This window comes from Apium graveolens, chromosome 1, assembly GCF_009905375.1.
Source record: "Apium graveolens cultivar Ventura chromosome 1, ASM990537v1, whole genome shotgun sequence".
NCBI classification, from domain to species: Eukaryota; Viridiplantae; Streptophyta; class Magnoliopsida; order Apiales; family Apiaceae; genus Apium; species Apium graveolens.
In genome coordinates, this window is record NC_133647.1 from 34441851 (window position 1) to 34462283 (window position 20433).

At 37.4% G+C, this 20433-nt stretch overlaps 1 protein-coding gene across 1 annotated transcript; it reads right to left on the bottom strand.

The window, feature by feature from the left end:
- Positions 1-6046: 6046 nt before the first annotated feature.
- On the bottom strand, positions 6047-9413 carry LOC141663604 (uncharacterized). Its single transcript, XM_074469423.1, has 2 exons — positions 6865-9413; positions 6047-6779 (listed from the first exon to the last, which is right to left on the bottom strand). The coding sequence occupies exons 1-2, from the start codon at positions 9411-9413 to the stop codon at positions 6047-6049; spliced, it is 3282 nt and encodes a 1093-aa protein (XP_074325524.1).
- Positions 9414-20433: the final 11020 nt, after the last annotated feature.

Genomic DNA, 20433 nt, shown 5'->3' on the forward strand with positions numbered 1-20433 from the left:
GGAAATCATTCCGGTGATATTATAGGACGGTTATAAGTCCATAGTAGTACGTTTTAAAGGGACTCAACATCCACTTACGAAACATTAAAACACCTTGAACTTTTATTAAAACGATTTCCCAACGATCATATTCCCTCAACTATATTTTATTGTTTAAATAATAAATATTATATACTTCTTCCTTTATTATGCGAGTAGTATACTCCAACGTTTATTTATTTCAAACTCGATTAATCATTATAGATTATTAATTATGTAGACACAAACTAGTTGATGAATATTACTTTAAATATTCTTTTAAAGAGTAAACTCATTCGAGGTTTAATTATCTATCGATTATCATTTAATTATTTATTAAAGGGATTATTATTGATTTAAAAATCATAGACCCTGATTTAAAATATACTTTCTGATTTCAGAATATCATTCGAATAATTTCAGATCGACGGTGAATATTATCCCGACTTATTTAATATTTTGAATATTGTTTCAAAGAGAAACTTTCCCCCCTTATTAATTATCTGTTGACAACGGTCAACTCACATCCTTAGTACTTCCTCCGAAATTCTTGGAAGTATGAATATACATATATATACACTTATATCTTAGAGAGATAAGCTGTTTCTATCAACAAGAAAAAAGCTTGGGGAACTTCAATGTGGTTCGAGTTCTCGAGATTCATAGAATTCTTTTAAAGGACAAGGGAGGGGTAGACTCTGGTACTATGTGTGCTAGATGGACTACCAAAGGTACCGCAGGCGAAGGTACTCAGTGTACTCAGGAACTTGTGAAGTATATGTATACCCGAAAATGGGACACGTAGCCCGAATGCGGCAAGGGAGATAATCGGGATACGAAGGTGTCATCCTTCTACTAGTAGAAAAGGTTACTATTATCGTATTACGACTGATCATCATATACAGTGGCTGGAACGAGTGTCCTAATTCTTCCAATTGGAATTGAGATGCAATACCGTAACCCAAGCCTAGGTGCTGGGATTACTATTAAGGTATTCGCAGGATATTAAAATCCCTTAAAGAATTGTTTTCATAAGAAGGTGTGTATCACCAAGGAAAACTATTTTCGAATAAAACATAATTATCTTATATGATGTTATCCAATATACCATAAATGGCCTACAGCAACACCAAGAAAATGTTACAACAGGCCCAAAAAAGTGTTACCACAGCCCGAAAAAAGCCTAAGGTAACATAAAAATTAAGTTGCTTTTTTTCGAGTTACCTTTGGCCCCTAAGGTAACATTACTTTTGCCCTGCTGTAACATTCACTTTTGTGTTACAATAGCTGTCAAAGGTAACATTAATCTATGTCTATAGTATCACAATATGTATGTTACCTTTGGACTCAGAATTTTCAAAAAAAAATGGGGCCCACATGTAGGGCCCACTGGTGGGCCCCATTTTGGGGCCCTATTTGTTTGCAAAGGTAACATACATAATGTGATACTATAGACATACTTTAATGTTACCTTTGATGCATATTGTAACAGTAATGTTTTGTATTATACCAATTTCTTTGTAACATTTTTAGTACCTAATGTAACATATTTTTCAAAAAAAAAATTGACAGGAATGGTTTGTAAATTCAACATGCCATAAAATCTGTTTTTCATCCAAGTCAACCAAATAAACAATTTCAACCAAACTCCATATCAGTTTTCACAAACCCCCACCAAATACTGCGGTTTCACACAATTCACCAACTCCACATACTCCACATACTCCAAAGAACAGTTACTTAGTCTAGGACGATAAATAAACATCCAAAAGCTAGTACGATAACACTTGTTACTAGTACGCAAAATAAGATATGTAAAAAGGTGCACATCTGAAATCTAAAGTCCAGAGCCTCCGGTAACTGGTGTGAGGTAATTGTCATTATCGCTGGTTGTGCTGAAATATTGATGGTTGATTGTGATGCCTGGATTTACGTCGGCTATTTTCTTAAGTAACCAGGCCATATTCTCCTGCACCTTCTTGTTGACTTGCATATCCACTTCTTCTTGTACCTTCTTTGTCATCGATGCCTCGACTTCACTCACCAGAGTCTGCTTTATCTTTCCTGCCAACTCCTGTACATAAGTATTTGTCGAACCAGCAGTACTGGAGTAACCTTTTGCAGCATCAGGACATCTTCCATGGAGCCAAGATGGCCCATGTTTTTTTCCATCAGAAAGTAGTTCCTCGTTGGGATCTTCGCTCGTACTGATTTTTTCCTTAATCTTTTTCTACATACCAGAAAAACAAACGAACACTCGGTCACACAATAATTTAAATGCTTCGCTAACTAATTTCAAAATAACCGAACAATTTAATCCAATTAAATTCACAATTAGTAATCATTAAATAAAAAATGCATGCAGGTACATAAATAAAACTTCTAAACACCAAATAAATCATAAAACACAACTAATTAACCATCTTGCGACATTAACGGATATTCAGAAGCACTAAGATTAATAAAAAACACTTACAATCTTGTTTTTTATTTCTTCAGTGTTGGTCTTATACTCACAACCATCAGTACGCTCACGAGTCTCAACAAAAACCTCTGCTTCAGGTGGTGGACGCTGATTCTTTGCCTTTTTTTTCTGACAAAAATGAACAAGTTAGCCAAAAAAAATATAGAAATTAATTTCTAGATATATAGTAATATATGTAACCAGAAGGCTGCCCACATTCATATATTTACGTAACAACTAGCTTATTGAGGTTAATTTGCGTAATTGAGATTCTGGCCATACCATATTGTTTCGAATTTGTGCGAAAGTCTTTGGACCAGTAGTGTGTGTGTCTGTATACTGACATCGACTTCTTGCATTTGTCGCTGCTCTTTTCTACAAAAATGTGAAATACCTTTATGTCACTTAGATCAAATATAAATACATAATTAAATATGAAAGTGCAAGGGGAATTAGAAAACCTTAATGCTTTCATCATTCCAGTACTCCAGCAACATCTTGAAACTCTCAAGGGGAATATCATTTGGCCTATTTTCCATCCGTTCTTCATCAGTTTCAAATGCTTTATAATGTGCCTACTTAATTCGGCTCTTACGTGTCTTCCAAGATGACTGAATGGTTTTCAACACCCATGTTTCACATTCATCAGGTATAATGTATCTTTGCTGGAAAAAGTCAATAAAATAAAGAACACAAGTACAGTTAATCAAAGGTAATGTTGCAGAAAAATAAATCACGATAATTAAACAATGTATGTGATACCTTGACATAATTCCACAGTGTATTTTTCAAAGTTTTCGGAACATCACACCAAGAAACATAGGTAAATGACACGCATCGCTTTGCGAGTGTCCCCAAGAAGTTACTAAGTTCAGAAATTACTTTATCCTCATCTGAAATGGGCTGGAACCTTTCATTCATCTGAAGGACAACTCGATGGTCCATATTTCTGGTATGAACCCTATCCATCCTCGTCGGTCCTCTCAGCCTTTTAGGAACTTCAACTACATATGAACAAAAATTACTTGCAGGAAAATCAAACAAAGTAGGAATATTATAATAAATTTGATTATATTTATGGGTGTTTTTCTAATATGTCGTATTTCAAAGATTGATCTATAAAGATGTCTTATTTTTAGTTTTTATTTTTTTAATGGGTGTCTTTATAATAAGCAGCCCTTATTTTTAAAATGATAAATATAGATAACACATACCTTGGATTCTGGACACTCTAAAGGATCTACTGTCATAAAGAATACATTAATTCTCATGGGGGTTGTGTTTTAATAATTATATAAAAACACAAATAACAATTAACAGCATTATAGATTACATATGCTAATTAAATTTATGCAAGAAGTTTTACATTTATCACATAATTAACCATGGTTAACTTCACAATTTCATTAACTTAAATGACATAAATTACCTTATGCCAATTAACCTCAATCATAAGTAATTTACTAAACTGATGCAAATTAATCAATTATGGAAAATATATGAATGTGGGTAGCCTCAAAGTGAGTATTCTTTAAGGGGCCTTAAAGGAATAATTCCTTTATAAATAATCAGTTTATGTAATTATAAATAAAGGAAAGAAGATACCTGCTTCCTCCTCTTCTTCAATGTCCGGAAAAACATTTTCTTCAACAACATTTTCTGTAGCAGTCTTTGTAGTTGCAGTTGTACTTGGAGAAATCTTCGATGTCGCTGCAGCTGCTTCCTTTTGGCGCTTTCGCATAGCCCAAAAAGCCTCCATTGAACCATTTGCTTCAATAGACGGTAGCTGAATCAGAGGTTATGCAGGTTCCATATGTGATAATGACTGATTTTCCTTCTCAATAGCATCCTCGGTTCCTTGCTTCTGTGATATAACAGTATTGGCTCGTGACCGTGTTGTTGGTCCACGTCCAATAAGCACCTTGCTTTTCTCAGTTTTCCCTCTCTGAAACATAAATCATGTAAAACTCAATATTTGTGTATATATGAATTACAAACTATCAACCCCGATGAAACATTTGGGGAAGAATTTAGAAAATGTGAAAATGATAGCTTTATGACATTTATGACATACCTTTTCAGTTCTTGATCCACCATCCTTACTAGCAGCCTTCCTTTGAGTTCCCGATCCACCATCCTCAAGATCCACAGCTGGATCATATTCCTCATCGCTCCCCTCTTGCACATGTTTCTTTTTTTTGGATTTATCTTTTAAGATTGAGTTTCTCACTTCAGAAGAGAGTGTAGGAAGATTGAGGGCAAAAAATACTTTATTGTTCCTCTTTACTGTGACAGCTCTCAGTTTTTCATACTCCATTAGAGGAGGTGGAGGGGGTAGTTTCTGCAATTTCACATAAATTTATGTTAATATAGGTATGACGGAATTACTGGATTAATAAAGGGGTTACATACATGTACTTACATGTACTTAAACAACAATAATCTAACAAGAAAATTATAGGTATTACTGAATTATATGCTAACCTCCAGTTCATTTTCTTCCATACGCTCATCTTCATGAGTATCATGTAAACTCAACTTCCTCCTAACACTTGGAGGAGTTTCACAATCATCACCATCAGTGATTTCCTGCACTCTAGAAAGCCGTGGTGACTTCCGAGTACCCCCTAGGGGAAAGTTCTTTGAGTTCCTCTTCCCAGCCTTATCAACTTGGTTTGCCTTCTTGTTCATCTTCTGTTGCTGTAGTTGATGAGTGGTTACAAACTGCCGCTTGACTTGCTTTTTAGCTATAAAGACATAAAAACAATAATTACGAGTTTGAATAAAATCTAAATGTAGTAACACCTATATATTTCTGATGCCCCTACAATTAAGGTATATTTCTGAAATGAAATTAATATATTACCTGCTAAGATATCCTTTCTTGGCCGTATTATTACAAATGGCTGCATCTGCTCCATTGGTTCGATAGTGCTATCAACGACATTGTCAAGATAAAAATCAACATTTTCACCGTCTGCAGCTCCTGCAGTTAATGAACACAAGTCCACATCATTGGCCACGAACTGCCACCCCCCTGCTTATCACCTTTTCTCATATAAATCCCTCCAATTTCTGAATATTCAAGGTCATTCTTGACATAATCCATCAATATAGGGTACGAAAACCTATCTACTTCGACATTCCTTATAATCAGTTCTTTACCACCGACATACCGTGTAGGCTGAAACTCACCCTGGTGGTACAACCTGAGATTTATGTATGCCATCCTACAAAAAATTGAGAAAGTATAATTAGATGAAATCATTAAAATAATCTGAGACATGGCACTTAAATAAAAAACACTTAAAAATAAACACTTAAAAGAAACATTAAAAGAGCAGTATGCAAGTCAATAAATTTAATAATGCTCTAAATTAAGAAGCGATCGTATAAAGAGCATGGCAGATTTAAAACTAACAGAACATTATATTAAGAACAAGTTAATTAATTAAAAGAAAATACATTAAAACATGATAAATTAGGCAATTAAGAAGTCACTTCATTAACAGTTGATACATCAGAAACTAGGCCCTTGATAGTTACATATTTCGAATTACAAATTTAAGTAGTTTCTTCGTTTGTTCTAGCCTTGATGGGGACTTGTCCTGTTGGGACATCATCTCTGCACCAGTTAATATCCGTGTTTGTTTCTAGAGGAACACTAGTGTGTAAATCATGTAAAACTGGATCCTCGGCTTCTTCATTTGCATTTTCAGCTTCGACATCGCACCAATCCCTTGGCAATTTCTTTATAACATTATACATCGTCTTTTCAGTAGGATCTTCTACGTAGAAGACTTGCTGCACCTGTGAAGCTAGCACATATGGATCAGACTTCTGACATAATCTGTTAAAATTAACTCGAGTTAACCCATATAGATCTTTCTCTTCCTTATACCAACAACACTTGAACACCACTACAGAAAATTCTCCCCAATAATCAACTTCAAAAATCTCTTCAATTGCTCCGTAGTAATTGACATCGCCGACCAGTGGATTTTGATCTTTTGAACTAGCAAAGCTAGTAGTCAAAGCAGTTAGAAATACCCCACTATTTTGGGTTGTACATTTAGCATCTCGGTACTTTGTATGGAATCGATATCCGTTAAGTACATAACCACTATACTTCTTCGCTGATTGATTATGGCCCATTGCAAGCACTTCCAATTCCTTTGAAATGTTATCTTTTTTTCCGACCTCCCCCTTCATCCATTTCCAAAAATCTTCAGAATGTTCTCTCTCACGATTGTATCTTTTTGACTTGGCTTGTCCTTCTATTAAGATTCGATGCTCCCTACAACAATTACCTAGTTAAAAATCAAGACAAAACAACTTCTAATTCTATAACAGTTAAACACAATTAGTAGCTAGAATCTTACTCGATTAAACTATCAATTTCTTTATTCCCGCAGTTGAATAGAATATAACGATGAATAGCCATCCATTCAACTTCAACTAAATTCACAGCCTTTCCATTTTTATTTCTACGTGAACCAATAGGAAATTCTACTTTTTCTGGAAAACTTTCAAATTTTGCAGCCTTGGTAATTTTTGATCCTCCATTGCCACCCAAGAATCTTGAACAAACTATCAAGCATTCTTCGGCCAGGTAACCCTCGACGATACATCCCTCTGGTTTAGATCTATTCCGCACATAAGATTTTAATTTATTTAAATAGCGCTCAATTGGCCACATGCTTCGAACATGGGCCGGTCCACCAAATTCAATTTCTTGGCACAAGTGAATCAAAAGGTGGACCATCACATCAAAAAAAGCCTGAATGAATATAGTCTCAAATTGACAAATAATTTCAATTATTTCTGTTTGCAGCCTCTTAAGATCACTTAAGTCGATGACTTTACTCCAAATACCTCTTAAGAAGGCCCCTAATCTGATAAAAGGGACTGCAACCTCCGGTTTCAAAGATTTCTTCACTGCAAATTGTAATAAGTAGTGCATGAAAAAGTGAGCATCATGACTCTTATAGCCAGATACCTTTCTCTCTTTCATGTGCACACACCGGCTGCTATTAGAGGCACTTCCATATGGCAATTTAGCATTTTTAAGGACAGAGCAGAATAAATCTTTCTCTTCATTTGTCATGTCGAATATCGCAGCCCTTATTTCAAGGTGTTTCCCATCACTTGATAGAACAGGATGGAGGACCTTTCTGATGCCAAGTTCTTGCAAATCTAGGCGAGCTGCTATATGGTCTTTTGTTTTTCCAGCAATATTGAGCAATGTGCCAAGTACTTTATCACACACATTCTTCTCGATGTGCATAACATCAAGGTTATGTCGAGAAATATTGTGCTTCCAGTAAGGCAGATCAAAGAATATTGATTTTTTCTTGAAAGGCGAATTCGACTTAATCTTATTTTTTTGGCGCTTTCTTTTCTTCTCTAGTTTCTTCCCCCCAAAATGATTTACAAATCCTGCCAATAATTCTTCAATGTCTGTTCCAGTTAGAACCTCTGGACAACCTCTCAATTCAATTTGACCATTAAATTTTCTTTTATCAAGCCTCCATGGGTGTTCGGGATGGAGAAATCTCCTATGGTCCATGTAACACATTTTCCGACTATGTTTTAGGTACATAAAGGATGTTTCATAATTGCAAACTGGACAAGCTAGTCTTCCTTTTGTGCTCCATCCAGATAGCATTGCTAGCCCGGGAAAATCACTGATTGTCCAAAGTAAAGAAGCGCGCAAGTTGAAAGTATGGTCAGTAAGGGCATCATAAGTCTCAATGCCTACTTCCCATAGCTCATTCAGTTCAGCAATTAAAGGTTGCATGAAGACATCTATATTATTCTTCGGAGACTCGGGACCAGATATGAGTGTCGAGAGAATTAGATTCTCTTGCTTCATACACAGCCAGGGGGGAAGGTTGTAGTTAACCAAAATAATTGGCCAAGTACTATGACTTATGTTCATAGTACGAAAAGGATTGAAACCATCAGCGGCTAGGCCCAATCTGATGTTTCTGTTCTCGGATGAAAATTGAGGATAACAAGCATCAAATGCCTTCCAAGCCTCTACATCAGCGGGATGTCGAAGTTTGCCATCCTTTTTTCGACCTTTTGCATGCCATAACATCAGTTCTGATAACTCTTTGCTTATAAACATGCGTTGCAACCTTTTTTTGAGTGGAAAGTAGCGCATCACGTTTGCCGGGACCTTATGAATTAACTTCTTCTCATTATTGTCCACGGCGCCTTTTTTTTCCACTATGACCCACCTTGAAGCACCGCAAGTTTTACAATTTTCTTCTTTTTCATTTTCAGCCCAAAACAGCATACAATTATTGGGGCAGGCGTGTATCCTTTGATAATCGAGCCCTAAATCTTTAATAACATTCTTTGCCGCATTAAAAGACAAAGGAATGTGTGCTTCTGGAAAAGCATCTTTTATCAGCTCTAATAAATCCCCGAAACCCGACTCCGAAATCCCATGAATGCACTTTAAAGAGTACAGCCTAATGATAAAACTTAAGCGGGAAATTTTTTTGCAGCCCGGATATAAGGGCTGCTTTCCTTCTTCAAGATGGCCATAAAATTTTTTGGCATCATCATTCGGTCCAGTAGTATCATTAGTACGATGGAACATCTCGTCCAAATTATCTCCGAAGGTAAAAGAATCTTCAAAACCCATATTTTCTGCCCGTTCAATATCTATCCTATGATCTTTGCTCGAAACCTCACAAATCCAATTCGCATACAATGGACAAGGGCCATGACAAATAAGATGATCATAAATAAGATCTTGAGTATGCCACTTTCCATTTCTACAATTCTTGCAAGGGCACAATATTTCATCGCCTACGGAAAATTTGGGAAATGCATTTTCTAAAAAATCCTTTATCCCCTTAATGTAAGGTGTACTGTATTTTGGAAGGGTTATCCATTGACTTAGATCATCGTCCATCACTACAGAAAACAGGACAATAATGTTATATTCCTAAAAGAAAACAACGTAGTCATGAAACCATACACCCATATTGGTTATACGTTCTAACAACACAACGCAGCCGTGAAGCCCTAAGCAGATCGAGGTAATATTTTATGTTCTCCTTTTCATTGGTTGTACATACTAATAATGACACAACCGTGAAACCCTAAACCCATATTAGATATGCGTACTAATAACAATGCAGAAGTGAAATCCTAAACCAATATTATAGATTATACGTATTAATAACAACACAGCATAACAACACAGCCCTGAAATCGTAAATCCATATTAGATTATACGTATCGAATCCATGTTATATGACCATGAATATACATGTGCATACACCCATTTCCGTGTTATCCCACTCCTCCTACCTACCGAACTGTGACAGTTGATGTTAACAAAAATTTAAATACTCGTAAAGGGTTGAAACTCTCAGGAATAAAGGTCAAATTAACATAAATGTAAATACTCATAAACAATTGCATTATAGAGACAACAGATATCTACTTACACAATCAATTATATCCACTTGACTATGATGATTTACATGTAAGTTATAACTAAAGCCTAACATGAAAATCAACCGGATAAAAAGCAAATATCGAGAAACAAATTTAATACAAAAATCACACTTACAGATCTACAAAAATAAAAAACCCCAATTCCAATTAAAATTACACAAAAACATGCATGTAACATACATATACATGTATAAAATACACAAAAACACGCATGTAACAAATTAGAGAAGAAACTAACAGAAATAGAGGGGGCGAGAGAGAGAGAGAGATAGAGAGAGAGATACACAAAATCAGAGAGAGCGAGAGAGAGAGAGAGAGAGAGAGAGAGAGAGATGTAGTACCTTAATGTTGAACCGCAAGCTGATTTGAAACCCCAATTAGAAACCCTAGCTCCAATCTGTGACCCGCTTCTCCAAAATGTGACCAGCTTCGCCAAAATGTTACCCCCAATTAGAAACCCTAGCTCGAGAGAGGAATGAGAGAGAATAGCTACTGGGAGAGAGAGAATGAGAGAGAGAGTGAGAGAATGAGGAAGAATGAAATTAGAGGGAGAAGTTAATTTATCTGAAATTTTAGCGCTTCTCCAAAAAATTTGAGCCCGCCTGAAAAAGCCCAGCTAATTTCATCTCTTTTTTTAAAAAAATTAAGTTTTAATTGTCTTTAAATTTTTTATTGATAAAAATTTATCAATTATTAATTAATACAGTTTATAATTTTTTTAAAAAAAATATTTTATCAATCTTAACTAATATTAATATTTTTGCTTAATTATATTATAAAAATTGATTAATTTTCATGTCAAATAATTATATATATTTAATTGTTTGTAAAATATACTACTTTTTTATCCAATAATACCCTATTATAACATAAATTGCCACATGTTACTCGTATGTAACACTTTGAAGCTATAGTAACATGTTTTAAAGGCTATGGTAACATCAAAAATACTACGTTGCGGTAGGCTAAAATGAGCATACCTAAGGTAACATAATTTTGTAACATGCATGATTAAACCATTGCGATAGGCCATCTATGGTGTAGTAATCATACAGTCATTTTCATACTGTACTTTATTATGCTGGGCATTATAGCTCACACTTGTTTTCTTAAATTGACACAACACAACAGTGAATCAAGATTCCTGCCATGAGAACCACAGCCAGGAAACGGGTAGGAAATGGCCAGCTGTTCCGTAGATTGTTTGGTGCTATACCACATGTAGTCATAATAAGTTGGATTAGTTTTCAGTTGTTTATAGTTCGACTTATTTATAAGTATGACTTATGTAAGGTAAGAAACAAGAAACGTATATTTGGCCGGCGGACTAGCCTTACTTAAAGGTTCCTCCCCGGTAAGATTAATTACTTTTGGGTTGTAATAAATATCACTTGATGGTTGACAATTACTCTAGTTATGATGGTTCGTTTCCGAGACAATAACCTATAACTGTGTGTATGTTATAAGTTTGGGGTCGTGAAGCATGAGTATTTATATGTTGTAGTGTGAGTTGTGTGAGTTTAAATGGCGTGGCCTCCGAGACTCGTGACCCCGGGTTTTGGGGCGCCACAGAAATGGTATTAGAGCCTTAGGTTATCAAATCTTGGAAACGATAGGACATAAAATACGTAGACATAAGAATAATAAAATAATCAATTAGAGCTCAAGTCGAGTTCATCGTCGGGCTACACGGGTAGTCTTGACCATTTTACCCTCAAGGGAATTCCAACTCTAAGTTAGTAACACCTTGCCTATTGTGTCAGGTACTAGTGGAGCCTAGGAGGGAGGTTGATCCTGTTAATGATGTTATGATTCCTGAGCGTGACCCTATTCTCGAGCCAGAGAGCCCACCCATTGATGATTCAGAGGATGACCCTACTGAGGATGTCCTAGAGGAGGAGACTAACCTTTTTGTCCCCATAGCTAATGGTGTAGTATGGAGGGATATAGAGATGTACCCTTACCAGGCTATTCGCTCTCCTACACCACCCCCATGGATCCAGAGCCCTATGCCCTATACTGATGATGATGATGAGGAGGCGATACGTGCACAGTTCCATGAGGTTCATGACATATCCTCTAGCGACCCAGATTCACCTCTACCACCACCGGCGACCATGCATGTAGCCGTACACGACTGGCCAGTGTGTCATCTTAATGCTGAGATCACTGTGGCATCTGCTCGCATTGCGGAGTTATGCCAGGCACTGACAGCTGAGAGAGCCATCCGACTAGGATACCTAGGAGATTTTAGAGCTGCTTCTCCAGCCATAGCCCGCAGAGAGATCGATGGGACTGAGCTCCGTACTAGGGTTCAGATGAGGATGATAGCAGTGGGGGATACATCCCGGTAGTTGATGCAGAGCTGATGATTGCAGGAGCGATGAGGAGGGTGCATGACCTCACTCGCAGTGATAGTGACTGAGTGACTAGTGACTAGATATGGACCTTGAAGAAGGCTGGGTGACTTATCACCAATTTTGATAGGATAACTAGTAGTAGATAGCTTTCCTAGCCCTTCAGGGTACACGGCTTATGTATTTTCATTTCAGTATTCAGAACTAGTAGTGATAGATTGTAAGCATGCATGTATGAACTTGGCTAGTTGTTTCATCCCCAAGATATAAGTGGGAGATCTTATTAATATATATCTAAGAAGTTATTAAGAAATGATGTCTATATTATTGCACTTTATAAAAACCTGCTAGATAATAAATGACATGCTTATATATGAATAAAATAATCCAACTGTTATAATTATAACTATGTTGACCAATTTTTAATATCAGAACAATGCCACCCCATAGAAGAGGAACCAGGGCACAGCCCGCAGAATCCGTTAACCAACAACGAGGTGAACCTGACCCTGTAGTGAATGAGGAAAGTTAAGAAGACCTAGACTATAATGAATATGATGAGAAAGAATATGTAGAAGAAGAGGCTGAGGATACCCATCAGGGAGGAAACCCCATGAAAGAATTTATGGAACTGTTAAGAGCAAATCTGAACCAACAGCCTATTCCACCACAGCCACATGCTGCCCAACAGACTGCAGCTACTGCCTTTAGAGCCTTCAAATCTCTCAAACCCCCCGAGTTTCTAGGATATGCCGACCTCGTTGAAGCACGGGCCTGGCTCAAAGAGATAGAAAAGTCCTTCGAGATACTAGGTGTTGAGGAACGACACAAGACTATTTTCGATTCTTACATGCTGAAAGGAGAAGCTAACTACTGGTGGGAGTCCAAACGAAACCTAGAAACTGATGCTGTGATCCCATGGGGTAGATTTACCCGACTGTTCTTAGACAAATACTTCCCTAGGTTTATGGAAACCCAGATGGAGATTAAGTTTTTGGAGTTGAAACATGATAAGATGACTGTAGCAGAATATGAGGCCAGATTTACTGAGTTGTCGAGATTTGTGCCTGAGTTTGTGAATACCGAAGAAAAGAAAGCGTGAAGGTTTCAGCTTGGTCTGAAACAGAGGATACAGAACCGAGTAGCAGTGTTAGAGCTGACAAACTATGCCACCTTAGTGCAAAAAGCCTCGATTGTTGAAGCTGGCAGTGAGCAGAGTGTGAACGAAAAAGAAAATAGGAAAAAGAAGATAGGAAGCCAAGGAATAGGAACCGGGAACAGGAGCCTTCCGAGCAGGTTCATCAGGGGAGCGGTGTCCCAACCTGCACGAGGCCCCGGATTCAGAAAGGCCCCAAGCGAGAGTGTTGGCCAGGGCGGCGGACAATCTAGGACAACATTTCATAGCCAACCACGTGCCCCAATACCAGAGTGTCAAACCTGTAAAAAGAGACACCTTGGAGTGTGTACCCAGACAAGAGCCCCTCTGAGATGTTACCGGTGTGACCAAATCGGACACCTTGCCAACAACTGCACCCGGCACAATGTAACGTGTTTCCAATGTGGAAAGGTAGGACACATGAGAAAGGATTTCCTAACGTTGAAGCCCCCAGCCTCAGGGATGAGCAAAGCTGCATCCAACCGACCCCCAAATGCTAGGACCTTCAACATGACTGTTCAGGATGCTGTCCAAAACACTGACGTGATAGCAGGTACCCTTTTGTTAAATTCCGAACATGCAAAAATCCTATTTGATTCTGGAGCAACCAAGTCATTTATATCTCAAGATTTTTCTAAAAAGTTAAAACTTAATGCCATACCCTTACGTGAGATATTACGAGTGGAAATAGCAAACAAAGAAATAATTCCTGTAAATCAAGTACACCCTAAGTGCAAGTTGAAATTAGAAGGGAAGATCTTCGAGGTTGACCTAATCCCATTCACGTTAGGAGAATTTGATGTAATCTTAGGAATGGATTAGTTATCCAGTAACGGAGCGCAAATAGATTGTGAACGGAAGAAAGTAAAGATAAGAGTGCAGAATGAAAAAGAAGTAGTGTTTAAAGGTCAACGACAGAACCAGAAATTTCTAACCATGCTACAAGCAAAAAGATTGTTAAGGAAAGGTAACGAGGCCTATTTGGCTTATGTGATAGATACCAAGAAGGAAGTCCCTAATATACAGGACATAACCGTAGTAAATGAATTAGAGGATGTATTTCCAGAGAACTTACCAGGATTGCCACCTGACCGAGAAATAGAGTTCGCTATAGAATTAGCACCAGGAACGACACCAGTATCCAAGGCCCCATATAGGCTAGCCCCAGTTGTGATGAAGGAACTAGCTTCTCAACTGCAAGAATTATTAGATAATTGAATGATAAGGCCCAGTGTGTCACCATGGGGAGCGCCAATATTGTTCGTAAAGAAAAAGGACGGTAGTAAGAGATTATGCATAGACTATCGAGAGCTGAATAAGCTGACTATTAAGAATAGGTACCCTCTCCCCAGAATTGATTACCTATTCGACCAACTCAAATGAGCTGTAAATTTTTCCAAAATAGATTTAAGAACAGGATATCACCAGTTGAAAATCAAATTGGAAGATATACCGAAGACTGCTTTTCGCACTAGGTATGGACATTATGAGTTCTTAGTTATGTCGTTTTGGTTAACCAATGCACCCGCAGCCTTTATGGATTTGATGAACAGAGTGTTCAAAAAGTACCTGGATATATGTGTGATAGTTTTTATAGACGACATTCTGATCTACTCAAAGACAAAGCAAGAACACGCAGAACATTTGAGGATAGTCTTAGAAATTTTGAGGAATGAGAAATTGTATGCCAAGTTCTCGAAGTGCAAGTTTTGGTTGAGAGAAGTTCAGTTTTTAGGACATGTGGTGAGTAGCAAAGGAGTTTTAGTTGATCCTGCCAAGATAGAGGCGGTATCCAATTGGGAAAGACCAAGTACCCCAACGGAGGTTAGGAGTTTTGTGGGTTTAGCAGGATATTACCGAAGGTTCGTGCAAGATTTTGCTAAGATAGCCGGTCCACTGACTAGACTTACCCGGAAGACAAAAAAGTTTGTATGGACAGAGAAATGTGAGGAGAGTTTTCAAGAACTGAAAAGGAGGCTGGTGTCAGCACCAGTGCTCGCTCTTCCCGATGGAAAGGGAGAGTTTGTAATATACAGCGACGCATCGCTTAAAGGATTAGGATGTGTACTGATGCAGCACGAAAAAGTTATAGCATATGCCTCTCGATAATTGAAGGAATATGAGAGCAGATACCTTACGCATGATCTAGAATTAGCAGCCATAGTGTTTGCCCTAAAAATTTGGAGACACTACCGATACAGTGAGAAATGTGAGATCTACACTGACCATAAAAGCCTCAAATATATTTTTACTCAAAAGGAACTGAACATGAGACATAGGAGATGGTTAGAGTTGATAAAAGACTACGACTGTGAAATTTTGTATCACCCGAGTAAAGCCAATGTGGTGGCTGACACCCTTAGTAGGAAGGAAAGACTCAAGATGATAATGACATCAGAGGAGTTGATTAAGGAATTTGAGAAGATGGAAATTGACGTGAGGATGACCGGTAGGGGAACGGAAGGATTATTTGAGATTAAGCTAGTGCCAGAGCTGACTGAAAAGATACGAGTATGTCAGGAAAAGAAGATGAGTGAGGAAAGAGGAACATTGACCGGTGAAGAAGTGAGATGCGAGAAGGATGAGAAAGGGATCATGAGGTATGCATCCCGAATTTGGATTCCAAATGTACAAGAGTTAAAAGATGAGCTGCTGCACGAAGGGCACAGCTCTAGATATTCAATCCACCCAGGAAGTACGAAAATGTACCGTGACCTTAAGGAATATTATTGGTGGCCTAACATGAAGAGAGAAGTAGCAGAGTGGGTCAGCAAGTGCTTGACATGCCAGAGAGTGAAGGCTGAACATCAGCGACCTAGTGGACTATTACGACCCCTAGAGATTCCGAAATAGAAATGGGAGCATATAGCCATGGATTTTGTGACAGGCTTACCAAGAACAAAGGCCAATCATGATGCCATATGGGTTATCATAGATAGATTGACCAAGTCCGCACACTTCCTACCAATCAACGAAAGATACACCGTAGACAAGTTGGTAGATATATACTTGAAGGAAATTGTAGTAAGACATGGCGTTCCTGTAGCCATAGTGTCAGATAGAGACCCAAGGTTTAATTCCCGATTTTGGAGAAGCTTCTAGGAATGCGTAGGCACCAGACTAAACATGAGTACCGCTTACCACCCCCAGACTGATGGACAAAGCAAAAGGACTATTCAGACCCTTGAAGATATGCTACGAGTATGTGCCATTGATTTCAAAGGAAATTGGGATGACCACTTACCCCTGATCGAATTTTCTTACAACAATAGCTATCACGCTAGCATATGAATGCCCCCGTATGAAGCTCTTTACGGAAGGAGGTGTCGCTCTCCCCTATGTTGGGATGAAGTTGGAGAACACAAGATATTATGACCAGAGTTAGTCCAGCAGACCAGAGAAATGGTAGGACTCATCAGGAAAAGACTGGTAGCAGCCCAGGACAGATAAAAGAAGTACGCCGACCAGACCAGGAAGGATAGGGAATATGAAGTAGGAGATTCTGTGCTATTGAAGGTATCTCCGTGGAAAGGAGTGATGCGATTTGGAAAGAAAGGGAAGCTGAGTCCCAGATTCATAGGACCCTTTGAAATTTTAAGGAGAATAGGACCTCTAGCTTACAAGCTCGCCTTGCCTCCTAATTTGTAACAAGTACACAACGTGTTCCACGTGTCCATTTTAAGGAAGTACCATGCAGATGCATGACATGCAATAGAATACGAGCATGTAGATTTACAACCAGACCTGACCTACATCGAGTAGCCAGTAAGGATAATGGACCAGAAAGAACAAGTGCTGAGGAAGAAGACTGTGAAGCTGGTTAGGATCTTATGGAGAAATCAAAATGTCGAAAAGTCAACTTGGGAATTTGAAGACACAATGAGGAATAGATATCCCCACTTATTTTCTAATTGATTTCGGGACGGAATCCTTGTTAGAGGGGAAGACTGTAATAACTCGAATTTTTGAGACCTTGTAAAACGTTTAATGAATAGTAACCCTGACGAACGGGAAAAACTTTTGAGCCCACACTATGTAGTGCATAAGAAAATGAGTTTCAGAGTTGATATTACGATTATACGTACTAAATAAGTGTATGTAAACGCTATTAGTTTTCGAAGAAAACGAACTTTGAAAAATGACCGTATTTACGACTCATTGAGGATTACGGGAATCACAATATAATTACGAGATTAAAATCCTACAGATTTATATTCAAGTAGGATAAATAAAAATATAAGGAATAATTACGAAAGGAATTACATCGTGAACCATTTATGAGTGAGTATTACGAAGAATGTTTAAGTAACCGAGCGAACGCGTAAACGATTAAATAAATGTAACGCACTAACTAAACCATGGTAAGGAAGTATCCATGGTTACTTCATCAAATAGTGAGCTAACCATAGGATGATCAAGCTAGCTAGTAAAATAGTGTGCTAAGGAAGCTAACCAAGTAGTTTAGCTTGTAACCTAGCAAGCTATTAAGATTTGTCCATAAGATTTGCAACCAAGGATCAACCTAGAATGCTATACTAGGAGAATAAAATCAATTGCAAAGATATCACCTCATCTTCCTAGAAGCAACCTATAAATGTATCCAAGAGAAGCAACCAAGAGTAGTATAAATACCCCCCCATCCCAATTACTTCCATTCGGCAATTTGAAGAAAAAAAGGGGAATTCAAATTCAAATCTCCAAGTTCTAGCTCTTGTAAAATCATCCAATTAATTCTCAAGCCTCCTAGCAATTAAACTAAGGTAAGAAAATTATTTCATATCTTTTTATCAAGGTTTGATGGGTGGAATAAATTTAAGAAGCTCACTAGTGAATAGTATGAATAGTAACCTCTCTTTGGTTTCTTGATTTCAATGGTGGTTTTAGGTTCTAAAAATTATACCAAGCACTTCCAAGCCTCCACCATCCTCAAGAACACCTCTCAATCTTTCAATAAAGGTAAAATTCTTTGGCCCAACTTTATTTAAGATTCATTTTAAGATCCATTTAGTATGTGGTAGTAAACCTAGTATAATGAGTGTTATTGGTGAAATCTTGATGATTAAGTTAAAGAGATTTAAGGTTGGTTGTTGTTGCCTTAAGAACATAAGAGGAGCCGACGACGATAATAAGAATGAACCTAAGATACTTAGGAAAATGAAGTGACCATAATGTGAATATGACTTAAAGGAATGGTAAGGGTATTATAAATTGAGAGGGTGCTTAATAAGTAGCGCATGAGTGCAAGTTGCCGTAAATTAGAACGAAACCTAACGAAATGAAATGTGTTATGGTTTTAGATTTCCGAGCGGAACCTAGAGCATCCTCCACCTCGAGATACCCATGCAAGTTTCCGAACCCAACTCCATTTTTACTGTTGTGTTATGAAAGAATGGTTTTATTATCATTGCATAAATACCATGTTTACCATGATACGTAGTTGTTGAATTTTCGCATAATATAACGATGTTGTACGATAAGTATATGTCGTGAAATGTTTATTCCGCTTTAAGCGTGACGTATTATATAAGACCGAGAGTCGGTCGGGATTTTAGATAAAACCCGGGAATCATTCCGGTGATATTATAGGACGGTTATAAGTCCATAGTAGTACGTTTTAATGGGACTCAACGTCCACTTACGAAACATTAAAACACCTCGAACTTTTATTAAAACGATTTCCCAACGATCATATTCCCTCAACTATATTTTATTGTTCGAATAATAAATATTATATACTTATTCCTTTATTATGGGAGTAGTATACTCCAATGTTTATTTATTTCAAACTCGATTAATCATTATAGATTATTAATTATGTAGACACAAACTAGTTGATGAATATTATTTTAAATATTCTTTTAAAGAGTAAACTCATTCGAGGTTTAATTATCTATCGATTATCATTTAATTATTTATTAAATGGATTATTATTGATTTAAAAATCATAGATCCTGATTTAAAATATACTTTCTGATTTCAGAATATCATTCGAATAATTTCAGATCGTCGGTGAATATTATCCTGACTTATTTAATATTTTGAATATAGTTTTAAAGAGAAACTATTCCCCTTATTAATTATCTGTTGATAACGGTCAACTCACATCCTTAGTACTTCCTCCAAAATTCTCGGAAGTACGTATATACATATATATACACTTATATCTTAGAGAGATAAGCTGTTTCTATCAACAAGTAAAACGCTTAGGGAACTTCGATGTGGTTCGAGTTCTCGAGATTGATAGAATTCTTTTAAAGGACAAGGGAGGGGTAGACTCTGGTACTATGTGTGCTAGATGGACTACCAAAGGTACCACAGGCGAAGGTACTCAGTGTACTCAGGAACTTGTGAAGTATGTGTATACCCGAAAATGGGACACGTAGCCCGAATGCAGAAAGGGTGATAACCGGGATACGAAGGTGTCGTCCTTCTACTAGTAGAAAAGGTTACTATTATTGTATTACGACTGATCATCGTATACGGTGGCTCCAACGAGTGTCCTAATTCTTCCAATTGGTATTGAAATGCAATACCGTAACCCAAGCTTAGGTGCTGGGATTACTATTAAGGTATTCGCAGGATATTAAAATCCCTTAAAAAATTGTTTTCGTAAGAAGGTGTGTATCATCAAGGAAAACTATTTTTGAATAAAACATAATTATCTTATATGATGTTATCATACAATCATTTTCATACTGTACTTTATTATGCTGGGCATTATAGCTCACACTTGTTTTCTTAAATTGACACAACACAACAGTGAATCAAGATGCCTTCCATGAGAACCACAACCAGGAAACGGGTAGGAAATGGCCAGCTGTTCCGTTGATTGTTTGGTGTTGTACCACAGGTAGTCAGAATAAGTTGGATTAGTTTTCAGTTGTTTATAGTTCGGCTTATTTATAAGTATGACTTATGTAAGGTAAGAAACAAGAAACGTATATTTGGCTGGCGGA

Coding starts and splice junctions, on each gene's coding strand:
- LOC141663604 (XM_074469423.1), bottom strand. CDS start 9,413: ATGGACGATGATCTAAGTCAATGGATAACCCTTCCAAAATACAGTACA. Junction 6,780..6,864: donor GAAATTGATAGTTTAATCGA/GTAAGATTCTAG, acceptor TAATTGTTGTAG/GGAGCATCGAATCTTAATAG.